Below are 23356 nucleotides of genomic sequence, written 5' to 3'. Positions count from 1 at the left end.
AATTATGGTATCTGATGGAGATGGAATACTATTGATATGAAAGGAATGATGAACTGGAGGAATTCCGTGTGAACTGGAAAGATCTCCATGAACTGATGCAGAGTGAAAGGAGCAGAACCAAGAGAACAGTGTACACAGAGACTGATACACTGTGGTACAATGTACTGACTTTGCTACTAGCAGCAATGCAATGACTCAGGACAATTCTGAGGGACTTATGAGAAAGGATGTATCCACATCCAGAGGAAGAACTGTGGGAGCAGAAACGCAGAAGACAAACATAGGAGAGATCACATGGTTCTATGGGGATATAATTGGGGTTTTGGTGCTAAATGATCACTATTACAAATATGAATAACATGGAAATTGGTTTTGAACAATGATCCATGTATAACACAGTGGAACTGCTTGCCAGCTCTGGGAGGTGGGGAAAGGAGGGGAGGAAGAAATTATGAATCATGCAACCATGGAAAAATACTCTAAATAAATAAATAAATTTATAAAAAATTAAAAACTTTTCCTAAAAAGCTCACCAGACCCTAGACATCACCCACTTTGTCAGGCTTCTTGTATCTTACTTCCCTCGACCTAATCTTTGATCTAATGTCAATGGCCTCCTTTTTTTGTCAGGAAGAAAGAGCTCCACCCTTAGGCTCTGACTCCAGAATGGCTGGAGTTCTCGGCCTCCTCATTTTGGGCTTCTGCGTCCCTTTGAGAATCGATCAAAATCCCCACTTCTACAGGAAGTCTTTCCCAGTTCCGCTTTTTTCTTGTCATTACATGCTATGCAGCTTGTTTGTACAAATCTATGGGTTTGTTTTCCCCACTAGACTGGGAGCTCTGTCAATTTGAAAGCTGGAGCCCCCAAGTTTGCTCTGTCCCATAAGAACTCACCAGACTCATCAGTTTCAGACTGAACACTAGACCTTAAAGTGCTTGATAACCCCAGTTTAGGTGGAGCTAGCAGATCTAAGCAAATGCTAAGTACCTTTTAGTCTTAGAAGTTTCCCCCACTGACCTGGGCCGGGGCCATCCTTTAGTAGAGCACTCCCTGATACCCAGCCTCTGGCTACGGTTTCTTTCCCAAGCCTGTTTGCATCCTGTCAGTGTCGGTTAGACCGTTCATACTTCCCTGTCCTTAGTTCCCAAGTTCTAGTGTTCATCTAGCGTGGTGATCCTCCCAGCGTGCCAGGGCCTTTCGTTTTGTGTGACTGTCCAATGGGCAAATATTGAACATTATCTCTTTCCTGACTAAAGACTTGGTTTTTCTGACCCCTCTAGTAGTTCCCTGTTCTTTGCAAGTTAATAAATGGTGAGTCAGCCAGCCAGGATTGGAAGTTATGGCTGCCTAAGCTGCCTGCTGGCTGACACAGATGTGAGGCACCCATAAGAACCCACTGAGTTCAGTCAGGATTCAGCTTTGCAAGTCAGCTGGGTAAGCCCGACTCCCGACGAGGAGCCAAATGGGCAGTCGAAGGTCTGCGAATGTCCCAGCTGTGGGGCCCACCTAATGGGACTGCTGCCCAATTCATGTCCATAAAGCACGGCCCGAGTACCTGTGAGTATCTGGAAAAGTGGCAAAGATCAACTCAATCTGATCCCAAGGAAGGCTGGCCAAGGGGGACCCTTTTCATGACAAAAAGATCTTCTTTCTGCAGTCTATTTTAAACAACGTACGCTTTGGGATTGAGGACGTGAAAAGGGAAGCTTTCAACCAGCGGCTCCAGGAAAGCCCCAGGACACGATCAGTGTGGCATCGATCGCCAAGCCAAGAGAAAGGCAAAAGTGGAAAAAAGGGAAGCAAAAAGGAAAACCAGGCTAGTCTAGGCAATGGAGAAAGCCCTTCAGGTGTAAGAAGTTCAGCTAGAGGCAGTGAGGTGGCCCCCAACAGAACGGAGCCAGGCTGAGTGTAGAGTCAGAAAGAGCTGAGTTCAACTCCAGCCTCAGGAAATCACTAGTCCTGTGCCTGGGCAAGCAATTGAACCTATTTACCTCAGTTTCCTTAATTGTAAAAGAAGGGCAGTAACAGCTCCCAGGGTGGCTCTAAAGCCCAAAGTTCTCAGCCCAGTGCTGGCACCCAGCAAACTCTGTATAAGGAATTATATTCTTCTCTTCCCTTCCGACCACACCCCAGCAATTGGCTCCCCTCCTTTTGTCCCTTCCCCCCACTCCCTCCTTCACATTCTTAAGCACAGATTGGACCAGTCACTGGGCGATTCCAATGGCTTCCTATTGCCTCTGGGGCCAAATCCCAATCCTGGTCCTTAGCTCTGAGGCTTAACGTGGCCCCAACGTCTGCCTAGCCTCGCTGGACACCGCTCACCTCTGCCTTGGAAAATCCAATCGCTCACACCCTCTTTCTGCTTCTCACATCCGGGCCGACCCCATTCCTGCTGGGCCCTGCCTGGCCCCCTCCTTGCTCCTCCCTCTTTTACCTGGAGCCCCTCCTTGATAAACCATGTCTCCATTTTCTGCATGAAGCCTCGGCCAGCCTCTTCCAGCGGGTCCCCTCAGGATTCCCTCCTCTTGAGGCTGGGTCAGGACGCCTCGCCCAGCTCCACACCGAAGGGGAAACGTTGTCACTTCCTTCTAGGCTTCTTTCCTGGGCCGATGAAGTTCTGTGACCCAAGAGGAGGCCCGCCGTGAGTCCCCAGAGAGCTTCCCAGGCCAGGAGTCTTGGCAAAGTCTTTAGCGCTTTTCCCAAACAGCTGTTATTTTTTAGTGAAAAGCATACCTTCTGCCCTCACCCTTCAGCCCACCCTGCGCTCTCCAGAGATGCCACCCTTTGTGCACATTTGTTTAGTCAAGTGGTTTCCCGGGTGCTGAGTAGATAATAAAAGGACCCCATCTTCTCTCGGGGACCGTCCTTCTGGGATTTCCTGTCAATCCATCGTCCTCTGCAGTTTCCGGGGGACGCCACTCTCTCCTGGCTCGCCTCTTCCCTATCTGACGGGCACATCTCGGATTCCGTGGCCGGATCTTCATCCCGGTGGATCCCGACCCCTGCGAGCCTCTTCCGGGTGGGAAGGAGAGCGTCATTCCCTTTGTCTGTTTTAAGTAAGAACCTAAGGTACCCTGACTTAACACGTAGTAGGGCACTCACAGAAAGTCCATGGGCAGCCCTACCAGGCCACCACTGAGAGGCTTCTAAGTGGGGGAGGGGCGGATGGGGAGAAGTCCGAGGAGTGCCCAGAACAGAGCCTGGGCGTCACCTGGTCAGCAGTGACCTCCGTGAAGAGCCCGCGAAGGAACAGAGAGGAGGAGGACCACAAGGGAGCACAAAGGACCGGAGAGCAGAGAACAGAGAGGAGGAGGAGGAGGACCGGCAGCATCAAAGGCTCTGGAGCCCTCCGAGGGATGAGGCTGAGCGAAGGCTGTTGGGTTGGGGGACTCCGCTGCTAAGCCTGGAGGACATTTCAGGTGACCGAGGAGGCCGGAAGCAGCCTGCAGCATCCGGAAGGGAGCGAGAGGCGGGGAGGGAGCCCCACAGGATACCGTCCTTCTCGGACTACAAAGGGGGGATGGACGGAGGCCAGCCAGTGAGGACGCGCCACGGAAGCGTGGCAGGCAGTAGAGCCAGGTTACGTGCTGGGGAGGAGCCCACAAATACGGGCAGAGCGAAGGTGGAAGCCCAGTGTGGGAGAAGAGATGGGAGCGGAGAGAGCACAGAGGCTGGAGGAGGCTGTGCAGAGGAGAGAAGCCGGAAGGGGCTCCCCCAGCCGGGCAGGGCGGGGCGGGGCTCGCTCTGAGGAGGAGGAGGAAGGACACATCTGGAGCCAGTCGGGGAAGTAGAGGGCGTGAGTCACTCAGGGTTGGAGGTGGACAAGACGTGAGGCTGGATTATGGCCAAGAGGTCAGGAGAGGGAAAGTTGGATCTGGGAAGGCAGGGAGAGGTGTCGAGGGGGTGGTCAACAATGACAAAGAGCCCATGAGGCCCTGAGAGAGGAGGTCCTGGGTTCGAATCTGGCCTCAGACACGTCCAAGCTGGGTGATCCTGGGCACGGCAGTGTCCGTTCGGAGACGGAAGGGAGGGGTTTAAAAACACCAGAGAATGCAGTGTTGGAGTCTGTGCAGGGCGAAGGCCCACGAAGGCCTGGGGGTCCCTGGGCGGGGGTGGTGGAGAACACCTTCTTGGGTGGCTGCCTCGGCCTGCGGGCCCATCCTTGGGAAGGGGCTGAGGAAGAGGCATGGCGGAGCCCATTCTCGGGTCACGGAGGCCTCCCGGTCCTGAGGAGGTGGCCGTGAAGGCCGCCGGACAGAACAGCGGACCGACGTGGCCCTAAAGCTGGTGCCCAGCACTGGGCTCTGCTGGGCCGGGGATGGCGGTGGGGGCCTTTCAAGTCTGAAGAGGACAAGGCCACGGCGATCTGCGCTCAGGGCTTGTCACTGTTTGGGGGTCCTGCGGCCCCCCAGAAAGGGCTCTCGGGCCGCTGGGGGGGCGCGATCCCCGCCCCCACCGCTTACCGGTAGCCAGGCTGCGGCTCTGGGCCTCCGTTTCCCTCTCCGTGCCAGCCTCCTGCTGGGGGGGGGGGCTCCCAGACAGCCCCCGCGGCCTGACAAAGGCCTGACTGCCCTGCGCTGAAGGCCTGCACTTCTCAGGCAAGCACTTCAAGGATGCTCGCTTCGTCCCGCCCATCCCTGCTTTGGGGCTTCCAGGCCTGCCTAGGGGCAAGCCCCTCCCTCAGCTCTAGACCCGGATGTAGATTCCCGGCTTGGAATCCCCGCCTCCCAGTTCTGGGCCGCTGGCCCGTTAGGCCAGAAAGGCCTTGCCCTCCCCTCCTCCCCCAGGAAACGGGGGTGGAGGGAAGCCCACCGGACCGGCTCTGGGTCCTCCACATCCTCCCGGCCATCCTCCGAGCTCCGGGGACTCCCAAAGAAGGGGCAAAACCTATAGGTGGTGACCCGGATCAAATCCTGGGCCCGCCGTGAGGAAGCTGAGTTCAGATCCGCCCCGAGATCCTGGGCACGTCCCTCCCCGGCTGTCTGCCTCAGTTTCCTCAACAGCGACATCCCGAGCAGAAGGGCTCCGAGTCTCCTTCGGCACGGCACGGCAGCGCCCCGGCCCAGGAGGCCCGGAGGAGGCCCCCTCTCTAGGCGCGCACACTCACTCTCTCCGGGAGCCGGGCTGTCTGCTGCCGGTGGGGGTCACCCTCTTAAGGCTACTCCAAGCCCGAGTGCACGGCGGCTCCCTTCGGGAGGCGCCCGTCTAAGGGGGTCGGCTGGCCGAGAGGGCTCGGGATGCCAGACCAAGGGCTGCTGGCCCAGAGCCAACACCACACAGCCCTGCCAACCCCCTCCCCAGGCTGATCCCTGACAGGGACCCTCTCTCCGACTGGCCTCCCTCCTCCACGCTGGCCTCTGGGCCTGCCCTCCCGAAAACTAGCCTTTCCTGGTCCTTCCCCCTCCGAGGCTCCCGTCTACACGGCTCGGGGCTTCTCCCCGTTAGACTCTGGCCTCTGGGGGGAGGGGCCTGGCTTAATTCCTTCCTCGGCGGGACCAGGAGGGGAGCACAGTGCTAGGCACAGGGGAGCCCCTGGAAAGGGCTGCTTGACTTGCCCTAAGAACTGGGGAGGGGGGGGATTCAGCGCCCCGGGAGGCCGCGCTTGCCCTGAGGCAGAAGCGGGGAGACACCCCGTCTCAGGGGATGGAGCCTCCTCAGCCCAGCCGGAGCCCTTGGGGGGCTCAGGGTCCCTGGGGGGTGCTCTCACCTGGGAGGCGGGGCTCTGGGTCCCCGGGGCCATCTTCTCTGGCTCCGGGCTCCGGTCCGGGGGGAGCCTGTGGCTGCTCTTCCTCACTTGGGCACTGACCGACGGGGACGACACGGGGACAGGCCGGAGGGTAGATGCCCGGCCCGGCCCTGAGACTCCACCCAACAGCAGGGCAGCGAAGTTGGTCGGAAGAGGAAGGCGGCTTCCGCCCTCTCGCGGTCCCTCTCTTTGGCCTCAGGGCCCTCCCCCGCTCTGGGACGGGGTGGGGCCAGGGAGAGCCTCGGGGCCCCGACTCCGAACTGCCCCTCCGTCACTTTCCCCGGGGACCCGCGGAGGCCCGGCAGCCGGGAGCCAATGACAGCGCCGGGGAGGCCCAGCCCCCAGCGTCCGTCCGGAGTTCCGGGGCATCCCGGGAGGTCCCGCAGCTGGGGAGCCCCCAGGAGCTTTGGGGCGAGGCGGGGATCCGGGACCGGGACCGGGACCAGCAGCTGCTGGCCGAACTGAAGGCCCTGCCGTAGTCTCGGATGGAGCTAAGCAGGAGTCCCGAGACCTGCCGCTTTTTCCTCTCACCTCTCCCTCGCCTTTACCCGCCGTGCCACACAACCCTGGCCCTCCCCCCTGGGCCGCCAGGGGGCGCCAGAGCACGCTGCTCCTCCCTACCGACCTCGTACTCCCAGGGATAAAAAGAAGGTGGGGGCAGCTGCCCGGCTCCGTGGATGGAGCGCCCGGTTCCAGTGTGGCCTCAGACACTTCCTAGCTGTGGGACCCTGGACAGGTCACTTTAGCCTGCTTGCCTCGGTTTCCTCCCCTGTCAAATGCGCTGCAGAAGGACATGGCAAAGCGGCCCAGCCTCTGCCCAGAAAGCCCCCAAGGAAGGGGGGCCTTTGGGGGGGGGGCGGATCAGACGGGCCTGAACAGCCGGAGCCCAGCAGCCCCGCAGACAGACACACAGACACCCCCAGACTGTCCTCTGTCCATCAGGGCTCCCATCCTGGGCTCAGGGGCTGCTGCTGCCTTCTGTGGCCTCCCTCTGGAGGGTCTTTGGGCCTCTGGGCTGGGGCGGTGCTGAAGGAGACCGGGAGGAAGCAGCTCTTCCCCCCCCCCCCCCCATCCTCTCTGGACCAGCTTCCCCACAGCCCCCGGCTCAGGCTCTTATTGTCTAGATCTTACTATGGGGGAAACTGAGGTAAAGACTGGGAAGCTGGCTCCCCCAGCAGGGCCGTGGCTGAGGCCAAGCTTGAGACCAGATCTTGAGGGTTCCAGGCCCAGGAGGGCAGCCCCGAATCACCCGATTCCTCCTCTGGGGATAGGGTTGGCCCCTCCTTGGGGGAGCCCCAGGATACCCCAAAAGTAGTAGAAGGAGCAGCAGGATGTTCAGAGAGATCCCTGGAGGAGGGGAAGCTGTGGGAGGGGGTCCTGGGCCTGGGTCCTGGACGGTCAGCTGTTGCCCTGTGCCTCAGTTTCCTTCTCCGTCAGAAGGGGGGAATTCTAGCACCCCCTCCTCAGGCCTCCGGAATGGAGGATCAATTTATTAGGCACCAGCTGTGTGCCTGGCCATGCCCAGCAGGCTGGGGCTCCAAGAGCAGCAGTTCAGAGGATTCTCCCGGAGAGCTTCCAGTCTAACGAGGAAGAGGAGCAGGGCCGGAAACTGAAGTGGGGTGGGTGCAAAAGCAGCTCTCGGGTCTGGGAGACATTAGCGCCCACCCCCAGCAGAGCGCTAATCCCAGGGGAGGGGCATGAAGCTGCAGGACTCCATTTCCCAGAATGCCTGCACCATGACGTCAAGGACACCTCGGCCCATCCTGTGAAAACCCCGGGGCATAGTGGGAATCTCAGCTGCGCAGGCGCAGTTTAGCGGAGGGAACCTAGCCTTTGGTTCCATTCTTTGTTCCTGTTTCTGCTGGTGAGTGGATTGGGCGGGAGGGGAGGGTGGCACAGAGAGAGCCAGTGCGCAGGCGCGGCCTCAACTCCCAGTGCAGCGGGGGATGGTGGGGTGGGTCTTCCTTCCTTTCTACTCCCTCCCCTTGCTTGGGCTGGGAGACACACGTAGACGGCGTTAGTGAGCGTGAGTGTGCGTGCAAATGTGACAGAGCGTAGTGTTGCGTGTGCGTGCGTGTGCAAGAGAGGGAGGGTCCGGCGCCAGGGCGTGTGCGCGTGAATGCAAACGTGTGTGACGGAGGGCGGGGCGGGAACTCTCGCGAGTGGCCTGAGTGTGTTTGTACCGGAGTGTGATGGGGGAGGGGCCGTGTCCGATAGAGGTGCTCCTGGGGGTGGGGTGGGGTGCAGGGCTGACACTTGGCGCTGAGCTCCGCAGGCTCTTCGCTGGTTCCCAGGCTGCCGGGTGTGAGCTTTGGGGGCTGGGTGGGGGAGGGGGAGGATTCCAGTCCCTCCTCCCTTTCCTCCTCTGGCTGCCCTCAGGGGCTGGGGCAGGCCCCCAGCGGCTGCAGCCCGAGGGGCAGGGCTGTCCTTTGCGGGGATCCCTCCTCTCTTTGGGGGAGCCCCTTTCCTGCCCTCTCCCCCAGGGGAGGCTCAGGATCCTAGTCACTTCGCCCTGGTCGCTCCAGCTTCCTCATCTGTAAAATGGGAAACAGCAGCTCCAGCCTCAGTGAGAGCATGATTGTGGAGCCCTTAGCACAGTGCTGGCTCTTATTGGAAAAGTCATCCAGCCCCCTCAAGGCCCTGGAACTGGGGTGACCCGGCAGAGGGAAGGGGTGGGCCCCAGAGGATGGGGGGGCGTGGGAGGGGCCTGGGGATCAGCGAAGAAGGACTCCAAGGGAGGGGGAGGGCGAGGGAACAAGGTGTAAGGGGTGTGTGTGCTGGGAGGACCCTCGGGTTGGGGAGAGCAGAGGACATGTCTGGGAGGGGGACAGGGGGTCACCCCAACCCTACCCTCCTTGCTTAGCCCCTGGGGTCTGTCACTGCCTCGGCGCCCCGTTCTTCCTGACCCTGAGCAGCCCCTCCTCTTTCTGGCCCTGTTTTCCTCAGTCCCCATTCTGTGTTCCTTAATTAAGAGGAAAGGAAGTACTCCTGGTGCCATTCGTGTGGCCCTTCAAGGTGTGCCAAGCTTGCACTCACCAGAACCTTGGGAAGGAGAGCTTAAGTGACTGGCCCAGGGTCTCATTGTCTAACATTTGCCTGAAGCCAAATTCCAGCCAGATTCCCTTTTCAGGCATTAGATAAAGGTCCTGTGATCTTGAACCCACTCTTGCTAGCCCACTGTGTTAAGAAAGCAATGAAACCTTAGTGAAGGGATGTTGAATTAGCCAAGCTTGTCCCAAGCCAAGCCCAACCCAACTGAGATGATAAGTGGCACAGACAGGATTGGAACTCAGGACTTGGGAGCCTAAGCCCAGTAGACTTCCTGTTGCACTGTGCTAGCTCACCAAGCGAACTCTTGTATGTCAGTGGACACAAAAGGAAGTTGAAAAAGGAAGTACCCTTGTCAGGCCACGGTGTCTCTGGAAAATGACCCCAGGAGTTGGGTTAGAATGAGTGATGGCTCATCCCCACTGACCTCTTCCTCTTAAGTTGCCCAGAAAGATGTTCCTACCCCTGGACTGGCTATGACCGATTGTTGCCTTCAGTCTTCACGGACTCCATATTCCTTTCATTCAATCTTTATAATTTCTTGGTTATCTCCAACCTCTCATTACATTTCCTGGTCATCCTTTTCCTCTCTTGACCTCTTGGTCAGTGATTTCAACTCTTGTTATCATCTGTTCTCTAGTTCTTTGCTCAGTTGTCCATCACCAGTCACACCTTGCCCACCCTGACCCTTGGATTCCCTTCCCCCTCTACCATCTTGGCTCAGACTCTTCTGCAGCACATGGTACTGCTTCCCATCACAAAGGTGCAATGACCGGAGGCCCACACCTTTAGGTTACCCAATCTCAACTGGGCTGGCACTGAAGGAAGGCAGGAAGTGGTGCTTCCCTCTCCCACCTTCCACAGCATCTCCTGTAAACATTGTCTCCCCTGCCCAGAACTGCCCAGCACATGTTCCTCACAGCTTTTCAGGGAAGGAACTGCTCTCTCCCTCTTCTCAGACCCAACTCGAGTTCCCTCTTGTCTCTTCCTCCTCATGTCACGACCCTCAGAGGCTTCTGCAAACACCCACTCCTTTAGCCCTGTCTCCCAGGAAGGAGTCACTCTCCCCTGGCCAGGCACAGTCTGTACTCCCTCCATCCTGCCTTCTCCAGCCCCATCTCATCCCCTGGTTGTCCCTAATCTTCAGCCTCTCCTTCCTTCCCAGCTCATAGCTTGGTTCTGCTGTATACAAGAATTTCCTTCTTTCCTTCTTCCTCAGAAAACACTCCGGTGACCTGTGCGTGTCCTCACTAGCTGGCATCCTTTCAGCTCTCCTCCATTTTGTAGGCAAAGTCTCTGAGAAGGACACGTATCATGTGGGACTCCCATTCCCCCCTGCCTCTCACTCCCTTCTGAACTCTACAGGCTGCTTCCAGCCTCATCAGTCACCTGAAACTGTCTCCAGACTTAGCAGTGATCCTGGAATCCCCCAACCGAATGGCCTTTGCTCAGTCTCATCCCTCCGGAGGGCTCTGGAGCCTTTGATGCTGCCTGTCCTCCTCTTCCTCTCTGTGTTCCCTGCTCTTCAGTTCTTTGTGCTCTCTTGTGGTTCTCCTCTTCCTCTCTGTGTTCTCTTCTCTCCGGTTCTTTGTGCTCTCTTGTGGTTCTCCTCCTGCCTCTCTGTGTTCTCTGCTCTCCGGTTCTTTGTGCTCTCTTGTGGTTCTTGTGGTTCTCCTCCTGCCTCTCTGACTTCTCTGTCCCAGGCTCCTTTGCTGGCTCTTCATGTAGGTCACTGCTGACCAGGTGACGCCAAGACTCTGTTCTGGGCACTCCTCTGACTTCATGAAGGGCCAGAAGACCCAGGACAGAGCCCTGGAAGAGACTCGGGCATCAGGACGGACCTGGATGAAGATTCAGCCATGGAAATGAGATGTCAGTTAGGAAGAGAGGAAGAGAATCAAGAAAGAATGATGTCACTGGGAAAGTACACGGTAGAGAGTGTCAGGGAGAGGAGGTGGGTTGGCAGGGTCCAAGGCTGCAGAAAGCTCCAGAAGGAGGATGTTGGAACAGAGAACAGTGTTTTTATCAAATGGTGGCTCATTGGTATCTTTGGAGAGTGCAGCTTTGAAGAAGGAGTTTAGAAGCCAGATGGTGGAGAGGTGAGAAGAGTGAGGGGGGAACAAGTGGAGGCTCTCCTCTTAGCCAGTCCTCTCCTGCTGTTCAGCCACCAAAGGCAGGAGAGACTGCATGATCCTAGGTCAGGAGACATGGCTCCAGTGAGGAGGAACAGGAAGGAGATAAGCATCTGAGCATGCTCTGTCCACGGCACTAGGAGTCCCTGTTCCCCTGCCTTTCTGTCTTGTCTTCTGATATGCTTTTGTGGTTTTAGCCTTTTCATTTTGTGGATCCCACGCCAAGTTCCTGCTCTTCTGGGTTTGCCAGTTTGGAGCCCATCCCATAGGCCCTCCGGGTACTGTTATCTTCTAAGCTGAGAATTCAGTGTGGTCCTTTCAGTTGTGCTGTGGACATTTTCAGGGTGGTGCCCAACTAGTCTTTTCTCTTTGGACCCAAAGGCAGAATGCCATTTGCTACACACATGCTGTGTTATTGCTGAGTGATAGAGGAAGGGAAAGAACCTGGGAGTGTCCTTGGGGAGGGAGGAGTAGCCCAACTCCCCTTTCTGGAGCAGTGGGCTGAGGAGAGTGAGGGGAGGTGTAGGAACCGGTGGCCAGGGAGACTGTGTCAACAGAGTAAAGGCCGCTTTCAGTAAGAGTTCATAGATGCTGGATTGGGGGGAATCAAGATTAAGGGGAGCTCGTTGTCTATGGAACTGGCATTCCAGGAGGCCCAGTGGAAGGGCTGGGTGGAGTTAGATGGAAAGTTTGGGGTAGGAGGGTTGAGAGAGATGGGAATGAGGAATCAGCCAGGTGGTAGGGAGTGTGGAGTAGGGTTTGCATTTCATTTTCTTAGTGGAAATCATTTATGAATTCCTCCCTTGTTTCTAGCCCAGTGCTTAGGAAGGTACAAACATCCAGGGAACCCAAAGGGAAAGGAAAGACATTTTCTGTGCTTCTGGAACTCGTCTTCCAAAGAAGAATGCTGGTATCACATTTGAAATTGAGGTAAATTGAGGTATGTAATTGAGTAAAATCAGTTTATTTACAGTGAGGAATATAACTGCTACAAAGTGGGTCAGACTGGCCACCTCAGTAAAGCCAATGACACCAGTGAGAAGGAGGGGGCCCTCTTTATTGATAGACAGGAAAGAAGGGGTCTTGATCTGGCCTCAGATTTTTCCTAGCAATGTCACCTGGGGTAGCTCACTTAACCCTATTGATTCTAAGACAGAAGGTAAGAGTTTTAAAAAAAGATGGAGAGAGAGAGACAGAGAGAGAGAGAGAGGAGGAGAGAGAGAGAGAGAGAGAGAGAGAGAGAGAGAGAGAGAGAGAGAGAGAGGAGGAGAGAGAGAGAGAGAAAGTGAGAGGAGGAGGAGGAGAGAGAGACAGAGAGAGGGAGAGAGAGAGGGAGAGAGGGAGAGAGAGGGAGAGAGAAAGAGAAGGAGAGAGAGGGGGAGAGAGACAGAGAGATGGAGAGACAGAGAGAGAGGGGGAGAGAGAGACAGAGAGACGGAGAGACAGAGAGAGAGACGGAGAGACAGAGAGTGAGAGAGGGAGGAGGGAGGGAGAGGGAGGGAGGGAGAGAGAGAGAGAGAGAGAGAGAGAGAGAGAGAGAGAGAGAGAGAGAGAGAGAGAGAGAGAGAGAGAGAGAGAGGAGGGAGGGGGAGAGAGAGAGAGAGAGAGGCTGTCCATTGGGCTGGTTGAGAACTCTTCCCCCATCAGGAGAGCTTGGCCTCTGGAGGAGATCTGGAAATCTGGCTTGCTGTGAAGGTGCCATCAGGGACCACTTCTTTGGGAGTAGACAAATCTGAATCAGTGGGCCCTTTAACTGAAGGTCCTGGCAGCAGATAGCCCTTGGGAGAGTGGATGAGTCCACTTGTGACTTACCCGGTTTTGATGGGACTGAGTTTGCCCTAAACTAAATGATGATGTGGCCTCATTAAAGTCTCAAATGATGTTTGACCCTCTAGAGGTCGATCATACCTTAATGCAAAATACAATTACAATTTGGCATTGAGGTAATATGTTTAAAATTATAAAGGTAACAACTAAAATCATCTGGATCAGAATTACTCCATGCTGGTATGGGAATATAATCGGTCTAGAGTATCGATTTGATAAATGGATAAAGGGATTTTATATATTGGATCATTCAGAAATGTGTTTAAAAGAATTCATGTTACTTGATTGGCAATAGCTTTTATTTAAATCCATTTTGTTAAATCTCAAGATTTGTTTCCAGTTTGTAATATTCTTGACATTATTGCTACTATTATGCTTCTAAATTTTCTTTTCCTTTGATTTTTGGGAAGCCACTGTATAAGAAATTCTGTTAAACTGAAAACAGATTCCTAGAGGCTGATCCAATTATGTCTTTGGGAAATGAATTCCTCTCAACTAGATGCCATGAAATGATGAATTAAACTGTTAGAGAATTTGTTAAAATGTTCAAAAACCCATGTATGCAATTAGGTATGTTTTGCCTTAAAAAGAATATTGACTTTCATTTTAGGAAAAGTACAAAAGACCTTGGAAATTCTCCATCCCTGAGAAGTTCTTTGGGACTTTCCAGGTGCCTTGGGACGGTCATCAAATCTTATCGGTTTGGGAAATGTTATTGAAAGAAAGTAATGAAGTGAATCAGGAAAATTAGAAAATTTCACCTGGAACATTAGGTGTGGGAATTGGAGCCAGTCTTGAAGGCCTCAGCCTCAACAGTTCCCAACCTTGATTCAGAATGGAGCCCCTTCTTTAATACAGTTGATACTGTCCCTTAGAATGCAGAAAATCAGAGAATGGTTCAAATCCACTGGACCTGGCAGCTTACTCTGTTAATTCAACAAGCATTTATTAAGCATTGAAGAAATGTCAGGCTCTGTGTGAAGTGCTAGGGGTACAGAGCCAAGGGGAATGGCCCGTGCCCCCAAGGAGCTCATCTTCCAGTGGGTTAAGTCAAGTCAAGAAGTCCATGGGCTTTGATTGAGCATCTGGTGTGGCCCAAGCAGCTGGTAAGGGCGTGGGTTGCAGAAAATGGAAAAGAAAACAGGAGACAGTTTGCAAATACTTACCCACCTGCACACCTCCCTACGGAATCAGAAGGCAGGAGGTAGAGTGGGTAGAATGCTGGGCTGGGATCCCCAAAACTGAAATTCAGATCAGGCCTCAGATACTTCCCAGAGAGTTTGTCACGGTTTTCTCTACTGTAAAATGGTGGTTGTGGGGCCTGCTTGGCAGAGTTCAGAAGAGATGAGAGGAGATTTGTAAAGCGCTTGTGCTGGGAAAGCACTCAACAAACGTTTCCCTGTTTCCTATGAACGAAGTACGTCCAAGGTAAGTGGTAGGAAATCAAACCAAGAAGGTGGACCAAGGCTTTTTGCAGAAGAGGGAATTTTAGTGGAGCTTTGAAGGGCCCACCTGTTACAGACTGGTTCAGAGCAGGAGCCGCAGAAGCTGAGATCTCTCTGCTTTCTTCCCCTGGAGCCAAGGTCTCTCCGCCTTCTGGAAGTCTGCTCTGCAATTGCAGGTCCAAAGAAGTTCTGAACCCTGTTTCTGCTGACTGCCCTCTTCATTGGGCTCCATCTTCTCTGGCTTATCTCTTGGTGAGTGTCCTCCAGGTGTGCTTAGGGCTTCCCTCCCAGACCTGATTCCTGGAGCTGCCCCCAGCCCTGCTCCTTGTCCCATCTCCCGATTATATCCCAGGATTCTTGGGGTGCTCTCTGCAGATTTACTGTTGGGTTGCTGTTCCCTAGCCTTAGTGTGTCCCCTGTAGTATTTGTTGGGAGAGAGCTGAGTCGGGGTCACTGAGGATCCCTAAGGCCCCTCTGCCTCCTGGGGCTCTCTGGGAGGATGCAGGATGGCACTGAGACTGTAGAGAAGGTGAGAAAGGTGAGTGGAAAGGAGTTTTTGTTTTCCAGCTTTTCTGTAGCTTGACCCTACCTAGCTGGAATCTCTCCCTTGAGGGCCAGGCCAGGGCTTTGTCATTGGCATTTGTCTCCCTCCCTAAATCCCTGCAGCCAGCCTCCTGCCCAGGAAGAGAAGAGAAAAAGCTCCTCACTTTGGGGATCCTTGTCCTCCCCCAGCTCAGCCTGCAGAAGACCGAGGCCTGGCCCAAGGAGGGGGCCTGGAGCTGGAGAGAATGGCCTCTGGCCCCCAGAGAGCCCAACCCCAGGTGAGTGAAGTCCATCCACAGGCATGACCAGCATCAGCCGATATGAATGCTCAGTTAAGCACAGATGATGAGTCCTGTTTCTCAGGAATCCTCTTTATGCTTTTGTCGACATGACGTTTCATTTCAGCCTTGGAGGACTTTCACTGGGGAATTTCTTTTTCCTTGCTCTTTCCTCAGTAATCACTGGCCATGGTTTTCCTCCCAGAATACACAGTAATTACCAGCTTCTCAAAAACTCTTCATAGATTTTTCTTGTTCAGTCATTTCAATTGTGTCAGATTCTTCCTTATTCTGTTTGGAATTTTCTTGGCAAAGATGTTGTAGTGGTTGGCCATTTCCTTCTCTAGCTCATTTTACAGATGAGGAAACTGAGGCCAAGAGGGTGAAATGACTTGCTCAAGGTCACTCAGCTAGGAAGGGTCTGAGGGAGGATTTGAACTCATGAAGTTGAGTCTTCTTGACTCCAGGTCTGACACTTTATACTCTGTGCCACTTAGTTGCTCAGAATTTTTTTTTTTTAACATATCACTTATGACACTTGTGATGAGGAAGAATTTCAGATCATCTTCTCTATTTTTCCTCCACACAATCTCATATCTCACTCAGAGAGCATGTAACTTCTTCCTGATTCCATTGGGCGAAGCCTTTCAGAGTAAGACAGTTCTCCAGCTCTTATCATTCCAGCATGACTCTGATTTAATATACAACACGCTCTTCTCAATATCACAGTGGGCTCTGAATGACTGTGGCTACAAGTGTTGCCTTTGGCCCTCTTAAAGTCTAGGAATTTGGGGCAAATTTCTCGTGTACTTTAGTTTCTTTCTGTAAGTTCATGACGTTGAATGAGATGAAATCTGAAGTCTCAGTTCAAAGTCGGGTGACTTTTGCTGGTTTAGGAGCGGATGACCTTCAAGGATGTGGCTGTGGACTTCACCCGGGAGGAGTGGCGCCTCTTGGATCATTCTCAGAAAGAGCTGTACAGGGAGGTGATGCTGGAGAATGTGCAGAATCTGATTTCCCTGGGTAAGGACCATTTCCTCTGGATCTGCCCTCAAAGGAATGTCTTGGTTCCCTCCCCACTTTGCAGCATTTGAGCATTTATCAATTCTTCAAAGGCAAAAGTCCTTGTCTCTCCACAGGTCCAGCTGCCTGGTTTCCTATGAAAGGTCTTTGAATGGGACTTCCTTTGTTGCTCCTGGAGTTTTCCTTTTCCCATTTTAGGTAGCTTCTGGTCAAAGCCCAAACCAGTGTCACAGATCAGACTTGGCACTAATCTCAGAGGTCATCAAGTCTAGCTTCTAAATGGGCATGAGTTTTGACTGCAAAATCTCTGTTGATACCCAGGCGACAGGCATTGAAGGGAATCCTCTACCTACCAAGGCAGTGTCTTCCCCTGGGGTCCAGCCTTTTGAAAGGTCTTCTTTGTTAAGTAGCATAAACTGGTAGCTCACTGCCCCTAATCCCATTTAGTCTAGCAAGTTTATCCTTATTTTTCTTTCATTCTTCCCTCATATCCAGCCCAGATGATAGGAAAGGAAGGGAAGGGAATAAGCATCCATATATGCCTGCTCTATGTCCCCAGCTGGGTAAAGGACTTTATAATTATTATCATTTGATCCATGCAAGCTGTGAATTTTTATTATTATCCCCCATTTCATAGTTGAGGGAACTGAACCAAATAGATTAAATAACCTGTCCCAGAGGTACATAGCCACGAGGCTGTGTTTGAGGTTGCTTTGAATCTGTAGTTTTCATTAAAGGTTCAAACTTCTTACCCCTCTACTACCAACTCCCTCTAATTTCTAGATAATGGAAACTGGAATGTGCCCTTCCTTTTATGACAGAGGTAAATAAAGATAGAATTTTCTGACTCAATATTGGCTGTTTGGTCTCCTCCCTCCAAAGATCCCAGCAGTTAATACTATGAAAATCATCCTTAAAGCTTCCTGGGAACCACCCTGTGGTCTTTGCTCACTTGTACTCTTTCTCTAAAGGACTACATTTTCTATTTCTCTCTTTCCTCATCTCTTCCTTCTTCCTCATGCCCAGGGTTTTCAGTTCCTAGAGCACATTTGATCTCCAACCTTCAGCAAAGGGAAGCACCATGGCTGCTAGAGCAAAAAAGTCCAAGGAGCTCCTTTTCAGGTGAGTGAGATGAAAGCAGCTGTATAAGGGCTCTTATCCAATGAAACTTCTCTGTGTCTCAGTGAAGGGAGTGCTAGACTTGGGGTCAGGCAGACATGAATTGGAATTTGTTTTTAGACACTTTTCAGTAGTGGGATCCTGGACAGGGAACTGAACCTATGAGTCTCAGTTTCCTTATATATAATAAGAGAGGGGGGGGCCAGACTACATGACCTTTCAGTTCCCTTCTAGTGATACAGTTATGATCCTATAAGAAGTCATTGTTGGAATCTTTGGAGTGTAAGAAATAAAAATAAAGAAAGCAGAGCAAGTAGGAAAAAGAAAGGTCTTTATTAATAAATGAAAAGGTATCTTCTCCAGCAAGCTCCTGCTCTTCCTCCTCCACTCCACAGCTCAACCAGATCAAAGCCAATTCAAAGTTCCCTCCCTAGCATAGGGTTGGTCCATTTATAAACCAATCCCACTCTGGGAAGTAGGGGGAAGGAACCCTGGCAGGTGCAGGGAATTCTGGGCTATGTAGTTTCCCAGCATACAGTCTTTTTTTTCAAAACCCATAGGAGCACTGGACTCTGAAAGCATCCAAAAAGTGCTGAGGCTATCATATGAACCCTTTCCTAGACATTATTCAAGTGAATTAACATTTTTAAACAACTTCTGTGTGTCAGGAAAGATAGAAAATGCAGTGGAGAAATTCTGAGTACTAGCTTGGACAGAGCACCCTCAGTCATAAGCTTTGAGTTCAGAGAAGCTGGTCACGTTACTCAGCCATCTTGAGCTCATGGCCTGAGTTGTGAAGGATAAGAAGAATGCTGGGTCTGCTTTTGTCACAGATATGTTGTGTGGATCCAGTGTGATTGAATGTGAACTCTTTCTAAAATCGTGGGACCAAATGGCATTTCCAGAAATTGAGTCAGCCTGTTGAAGTTTGAAAACTCTTCTTTATGCCTGGAGAATATAAATTGGTTTACTTTCTGCCATCAGAGGAATGTAAGATTTAAATTAATGTCCAAAACTCCAAGTATCATATTTTTAAAGTTTATTAATAATCACTTCAAGTAGGAAGAGAATAAAAAGGAGATAGAAGTATAAAAACCTAATTATCGGGGGCAGCTGGGTAGCTCAGTGGATTGAGAACCAGGCCTAGAGACAGGAGGTCCTAGGTTCAAATCCGGCCTCAGCCACTTCCTAGCTGTGTGACCCTGGGCAAGTCACTTGACCCCCATTGCCTAGCCCTTACCACTCTTCTGCCAAGATGGAAGGTAAGGGTTTAAAAAAAAAAAACCTAATTATCTAACAAAAATAAGACCATGTGAGTAAATTCTCTTGCCTGCTCAAAAAGCCTGCAGTTTCCAATCAGAGGAAGAGTGAGAGAGGCAGGACTACACAAAATTTATATCCTCCCTATATCAGCTGTAATGGGAGAAGGAAAGTGGGATGCTGGGAATTGGAATCTAAGGGAACAGATTCTAATTACACAATCCCCCCTGTGATTCTTGTGGGAAACAAGCATGTTTTACATGCCTAGTTTCACCATGGAAGCAGTACACAAATCAACTTATATCTCTAAAGATCTTCAACTAGAGGTACATACAATATTGCACTTTCTAAGGAATATTTTGATAATAATTTGGGAATAAGAGGGAAATAAAAGAGAAAGAGAACAAAGCCAGTGATTGCTAGGTGCATTGACAAAAAGCCATTAAGGAGACAGTCCCCTTTGGCATAAGAGTTTACATTCCAAATAAATGTGTTCAATCCCCCACAATTCAATTTCACTACATCCGAAAGTTCATTCTAGATCTTTTGGTGTAGTGTGAGATTTCAGCAGGTATCTTCATGGCAGCAGGCTTGTGATCCCTTCTCCCTTCTGCTTCTAAACGACTCTCAGGTGGGCAATCAGCAGTGGGGAATGTAGTGGTGTAGTGGCAGGCAGGAGAGGAGCAGTAGCTGAGGCTTTTTTTTTTTTAAACCCTTACCTTCTGTCTTGGAGTCAATACTGTGTATTGGCTCCAAGGCAGAAGAGTGGTAAGGGCTAGGCAATGGGGGTCAAGTGATTTGCCCAGGGTCACACAAATGGGAAGTACCTGAGGCTAGATTTGAACCTAGGACCTTCCATTTCTAGGCCTGGCTCTCAATCCACTGAGCTATCCAGCTGCCCCCAGCAGAGGCTTTTAAAACTAATATGTCTTTAAAAACTGCTCTACAGAGGGCAGCTGGGTAGCTCAATAGATTGAGAGCCAGGCCTAGAGACAGGAAGTCCCAGGTTCAAATCTGGCCTCAGACACTTCTCAACTGTATGACCCTGGGTAAGTCACTTAACCCCCATTGCCTAGACCTTGCCACTCTTCTACCTTGGAGTTAATATTCATTATTAATTCCAAGATGGAAGGTAAGGTTTTTAAAAAACAAAACAAAAAAACTGCTTTACAATTTAGAGCAGAGCTAGGGTCCTATAACTCCAGACTTCTGGTTGCCATAAATGTAAGATTTAAATTAATGTCCAAAATTCCAAGCATTATATTTTTAAAAGTTTATTAATAATCACTTGAAATAGAAAGAGAATAAAAAGGAGATAGAAGTATAAAAACCTAATTATCTAACAAAAATAAGACCATGTGAGTAAATGCTCTTGCTTGCTTAAAAAGCCCGCATCAGCAGCTGCCAATCAGAGGAAGAGCAAGAGAAGTGGGACTACACAAAACTTATATCCTCCCTACATCAGCATGTAATGGGAGAAGGAAAGTGGGATGCTGGGAATTGGAGTCCAAGGGAACAGATTCTAATTACACAGGAGATAATATATATTTATATGCATATGTATGATTGTTTTCTTCAAATGCAGAGACTAGATTTGAAGTGAATGAGATGACTGCAAAGCTGAACATTTTTGTGGAACAATCTGGCCAGCAAACATCCATGGATCTTAATCCCTGTGATTTCAATTTGAGAGAAATCTGTGACTCTACTACCAAGGTTGATGATAATCCAAGTAGTCACTATGAATCTGATAAAATTGGAAAGAGATTTAGAGAATATTTAGTCCTAAATCACTCCAAGAAAAGGGCCTCAGGGAATTATTGTTTTCATGAGAAGCCTCCTGAAATGCAAATGTGTCAAGGTAATCTAGGGGAAATGGCCTTCAACTGGAATTCAGAACTCGTCAGACATCAAAAAAGTTATCCTGGAGAAATGCATTATGTAAGCAATAAAGATGGGAAAACCTTCAGTCAGAATTGTAAGATCATTACTCATCAGAAAATTCACATTAGAAAGGAGCCTTATGAATATAAGGAATGTGAAACAATAGTATCCCATCACTCATCTCTTCCTTACCATCCTAGATTTCATACTGGAATGAAAACATATTCATGTAATCAGTGTGGGGAGGCTTTTGGTTGGAATTTAGATCTTGTTAGACACCAGAAGATTCATACTGGAGAGAAGCCTTATAAATGTAATGAATGTGGAAAGGCCTTCTACTATAGATCACTCCTTATTGGGCATCAGAAAATCCACACTGGCGAGAAACTGTTTCAATGTAGTCAGTGTGGAAAGGCTTTCACAGAGAGAGCCGATCTTGCTAAACATCAGAGAATCCACGCTGGAGAGAAACTTTATGAATGTAATCAGTGTGGAAAGGCTTTCACAAAGAGCTCTAGTCTTGCAGTTCATCAGAGAATCCACACTGGAGAGAAACCTTATGAATGCAATAGTTGTGGAAAGGCTTTCACAAAGAGCTCCAATCTTGCTGTACATCAGAGAAAACATAGTGGAGTAAAACCATATGAATGTAATAAATGTGGAAAGGCTTTTAGATACAGGTCCAGTCTTACTGATCATGAGAAAATTCATACTGGTGAGAAACCATATGAATGTAATCAATGTGGAAAGGCTTTCACAAAGAGCTCTAGTCTTGCTTCACATCAGAGAATCCACACTGGGGAAAAACTTTATGAATGTAATCAATGTGGAAAGGCTTTCACACAGAGCTCTAGTCTTGCAGTACATCAGAGAATCCACACTGGAGAGAAACCTTTTCAATGTAGTCAATGTGGAAAGGCTTTCAGAGAGAGCTCTCATCTTGGTGCCCATCAGAGAATCCACACTGGAGAGAAACCTTATGAATGTAGTCAATGTGGAAAGGCTTTCAAAGAGAGCTCTCATCTTGCTGCCCATCAGAGAATCCATACTGGAGAGAAACCTTATAAGTGTAATCAGTGTGGTAAGACTTTCACAAAGAGCTCTAGTCTTTCTGTACATCAGAGAATCCACACTGGGAAGAAACCTTTTGTATGTAATCAATGTGGAAAGGCTTTCACACGGAATTCCCGTCTTGCTGCACATCAGAGAATCCACAGTGAGGAGAAACCTTTTGAATGTAAACAGTGCGGAAAGGCTTTCACACAGAGGACCAGTTTTGCCACGCATGAGAAAATCCACACAGGAGAGAAGCCTTATGAATGTGACCAGTGTGGAAAGGCTTTCACAGGGAAGGGCAATCTTGCTGCACATCAGAGAATCCACAATGGAGATAAATCTTATGAATGTAATCAGTGTGGAAAGACGTTCAAATACAGTTCCAGTCTTGTTAGACATCAAAGCATCCACACTGGAGAGAAACCTTTTGAATGTAATCATTGTGGAAAGACTTTCAGAATTAGCTCCAGTCTTTTTAGACATCAACGACTGCACACCGGAGAGAAACTTTCTCAATGTAATTAATATGGAAAAACTACGTAGGGCTAATTTTGTTGCACATCAGAGAATCTACACTGGAGAGAAACCTTTTGAATGTAATCAGTGTGGAAAGGCTTTCTTATAAAGCTCCACTGGGCCTGCTGCACATAAGACAATTCCACAATGGAGAGAAACCATGAGTATTTTGAATGAGGCAGAGCCTTTAGTTGTTACTCTTAACTAATTTAATAGAAGAAAATTCTTACTATAGAAAGAAACTGTAGGAATCTAATCAACTTGGCAAAGCCTTCAGATAGCACTCCTCTCTTATTTCCCATCCATCAGTTCATATTAGATAGAAATTTTATCACTTTCATGAATAAGGCATTCAAATAGAGTTCTTAACTTATTCAGTATGAGAAAATTCATTCTTATGAATTCACTGTGTGAAGGTTTTCAGTCAGAGGATCATTTTTTTTTTTAATATTAGAGGAATCAGAATGGAGACAAGCCTTAGGAATGTGTTCAAAGAAGGGCTGATCAATAGACAATAACATTCATACTGAAATGAAAGCATATAAAAGTGATGACTGTGGGAAGGGATTCACCTTCTTGACTGTATGTTGGAGAAATCTTGGGCATGATAAAAGTTAATTATCTATAACAAGGGAAGGTCTCTTGCTGCAGCACAGACTTCATTAGACATCCTAAATTTCCTACAGTGCATAAAACTCTCTAAATGTAATGAATTTTTCTCTGAATCCTAATGTTTATTATTACATTTCAATATTTCATGGCATTCAAATATTGTAACTTCTTCAGCCATTACCCAGTTCATTTGTACACATTTTGTTTCCTGTTGTTTGCTGACACAAAAATCCTCCTATAAAAATTTTGGCAATCACCAGAGAGGACTTTGTTGTTTTCAAGATCACTGTTTTGAAATAATACTTTGAAATCTTGCATTGCTGTCATTTTCCTTCACTTTTCCCTCCATTGATGGTCTTGATGTTTTTGTTCTTCAAGATGAATGTTATTTTCTTCCAGTTCAATAAAATAATTTTTCATGGTTTGATTTGTATTGCCAGGTGGTTCATTGTTATAATATGTAATGCTAGTATTTTGTTAAAAATTTTTACATCTCTATTCATTAGGGAAATTGGTCTTGTGAATCTTAAAATTGCTCAAACTCTACCGTAAAACATTTGGTTAAGGCTATTGCCATTTAAACAATGGAGGTACTTGATCAGGAATGTATTGGGAACTTTAAAATTACTCCACCCATACTTAGGCATACTTTAGGGGAAGATAAAGTTGTAAACTCTTTCCTGAACAATGAAAAAGTACTTAACCCATACTTATAGTGAGGCAAAAGCCCATAAGCTAGGTCTATTTTTAGATCTAATACAAAAGGGTGCTAAGTATCTATGAAGGTCAAATTAATCACTAAAAGGGCAAGCTTAGCAAAGAGATGTGAATTAAGGTGATAACAAGATGTGAATTAAGAATGGTCA

At 49.7% G+C, this 23356-nt stretch overlaps 2 protein-coding genes across 12 annotated transcripts in view; one reads left to right on the top strand and one right to left on the bottom strand.

Moving 5' to 3' along the window:
* Positions 1–6698, bottom strand: part of LOC100022670 (zinc finger protein 850-like) — a 39583-nt gene extending 32885 nt beyond the window's left edge. The window contains exons 1-3 of the mRNA XM_056826250.1: positions 6619–6698; positions 6023–6238; positions 5709–5934 (exon numbers count right to left, since the gene is read on the bottom strand). Coding sequence (XP_056682228.1) covers positions 5709–5934; positions 6023–6238; positions 6619–6698 — 522 coding nt within the window. The remainder of the gene's footprint in view (positions 1–5708; positions 5935–6022; positions 6239–6618) is intronic.
* LOC100619597 (zinc finger protein 260-like) lies at positions 5876–22917 on the top strand. Of its 11 annotated transcripts, none has more exons than XM_056825758.1 (7): positions 5876–7611; positions 11741–11857; positions 14376–14451; positions 14932–15020; positions 15917–16043; positions 17070–17165; positions 20008–22917. In XM_056825758.1, the coding sequence occupies exons 4-7, from the start codon at positions 14988–14990 to the stop codon at positions 21885–21887; spliced, it is 2136 nt and encodes a 711-aa protein (XP_056681736.1). In that variant the 5' UTR covers positions 5876–7611; positions 11741–11857; positions 14376–14451; positions 14932–14987; the 3' UTR covers positions 21888–22917. The 11 variants fall into 11 exon arrangements, with proteins under 11 accessions (XP_056681736.1, XP_056681731.1, XP_056681734.1 ...); XM_056825753.1 differs by having other exon boundaries at positions 14866–15020; XM_056825756.1 differs by having other exon boundaries at positions 14338–14451; positions 14866–15020.
* Positions 22918–23356: the final 439 nt, after the last annotated feature.

Source organism: Monodelphis domestica, chromosome 4 (assembly GCF_027887165.1).
Source record: "Monodelphis domestica isolate mMonDom1 chromosome 4, mMonDom1.pri, whole genome shotgun sequence".
Classification (NCBI taxonomy): domain Eukaryota; kingdom Metazoa; phylum Chordata; class Mammalia; order Didelphimorphia; family Didelphidae; genus Monodelphis; species Monodelphis domestica.
The sequence above is the reverse complement of the archived record's forward strand: the minus strand, read 5'-3'. Positions and strand labels throughout refer to the sequence as shown.

What these genes read in the sequence shown, in the direction of transcription:
- LOC100619597 (XM_056825758.1), top strand. Translation starts at nt 14,988, where the DNA reads ATGGCCTCTGGCCCCCAGAGAGCCCAACCCCAG. An exon ending in GCAGAATCTGATTTCCCTGG is followed by an intron (nt 16,044 to 17,069) that starts GTAAGGACCATT and finishes CCTCATGCCCAG; the next exon opens with GGTTTTCAGTTCCTAGAGCA. An exon ending in TCCAAGGAGCTCCTTTTCAG is followed by an intron (nt 17,166 to 20,007) that starts GTGAGTGAGATG and finishes CTTCAAATGCAG; the next exon opens with AGACTAGATTTGAAGTGAAT.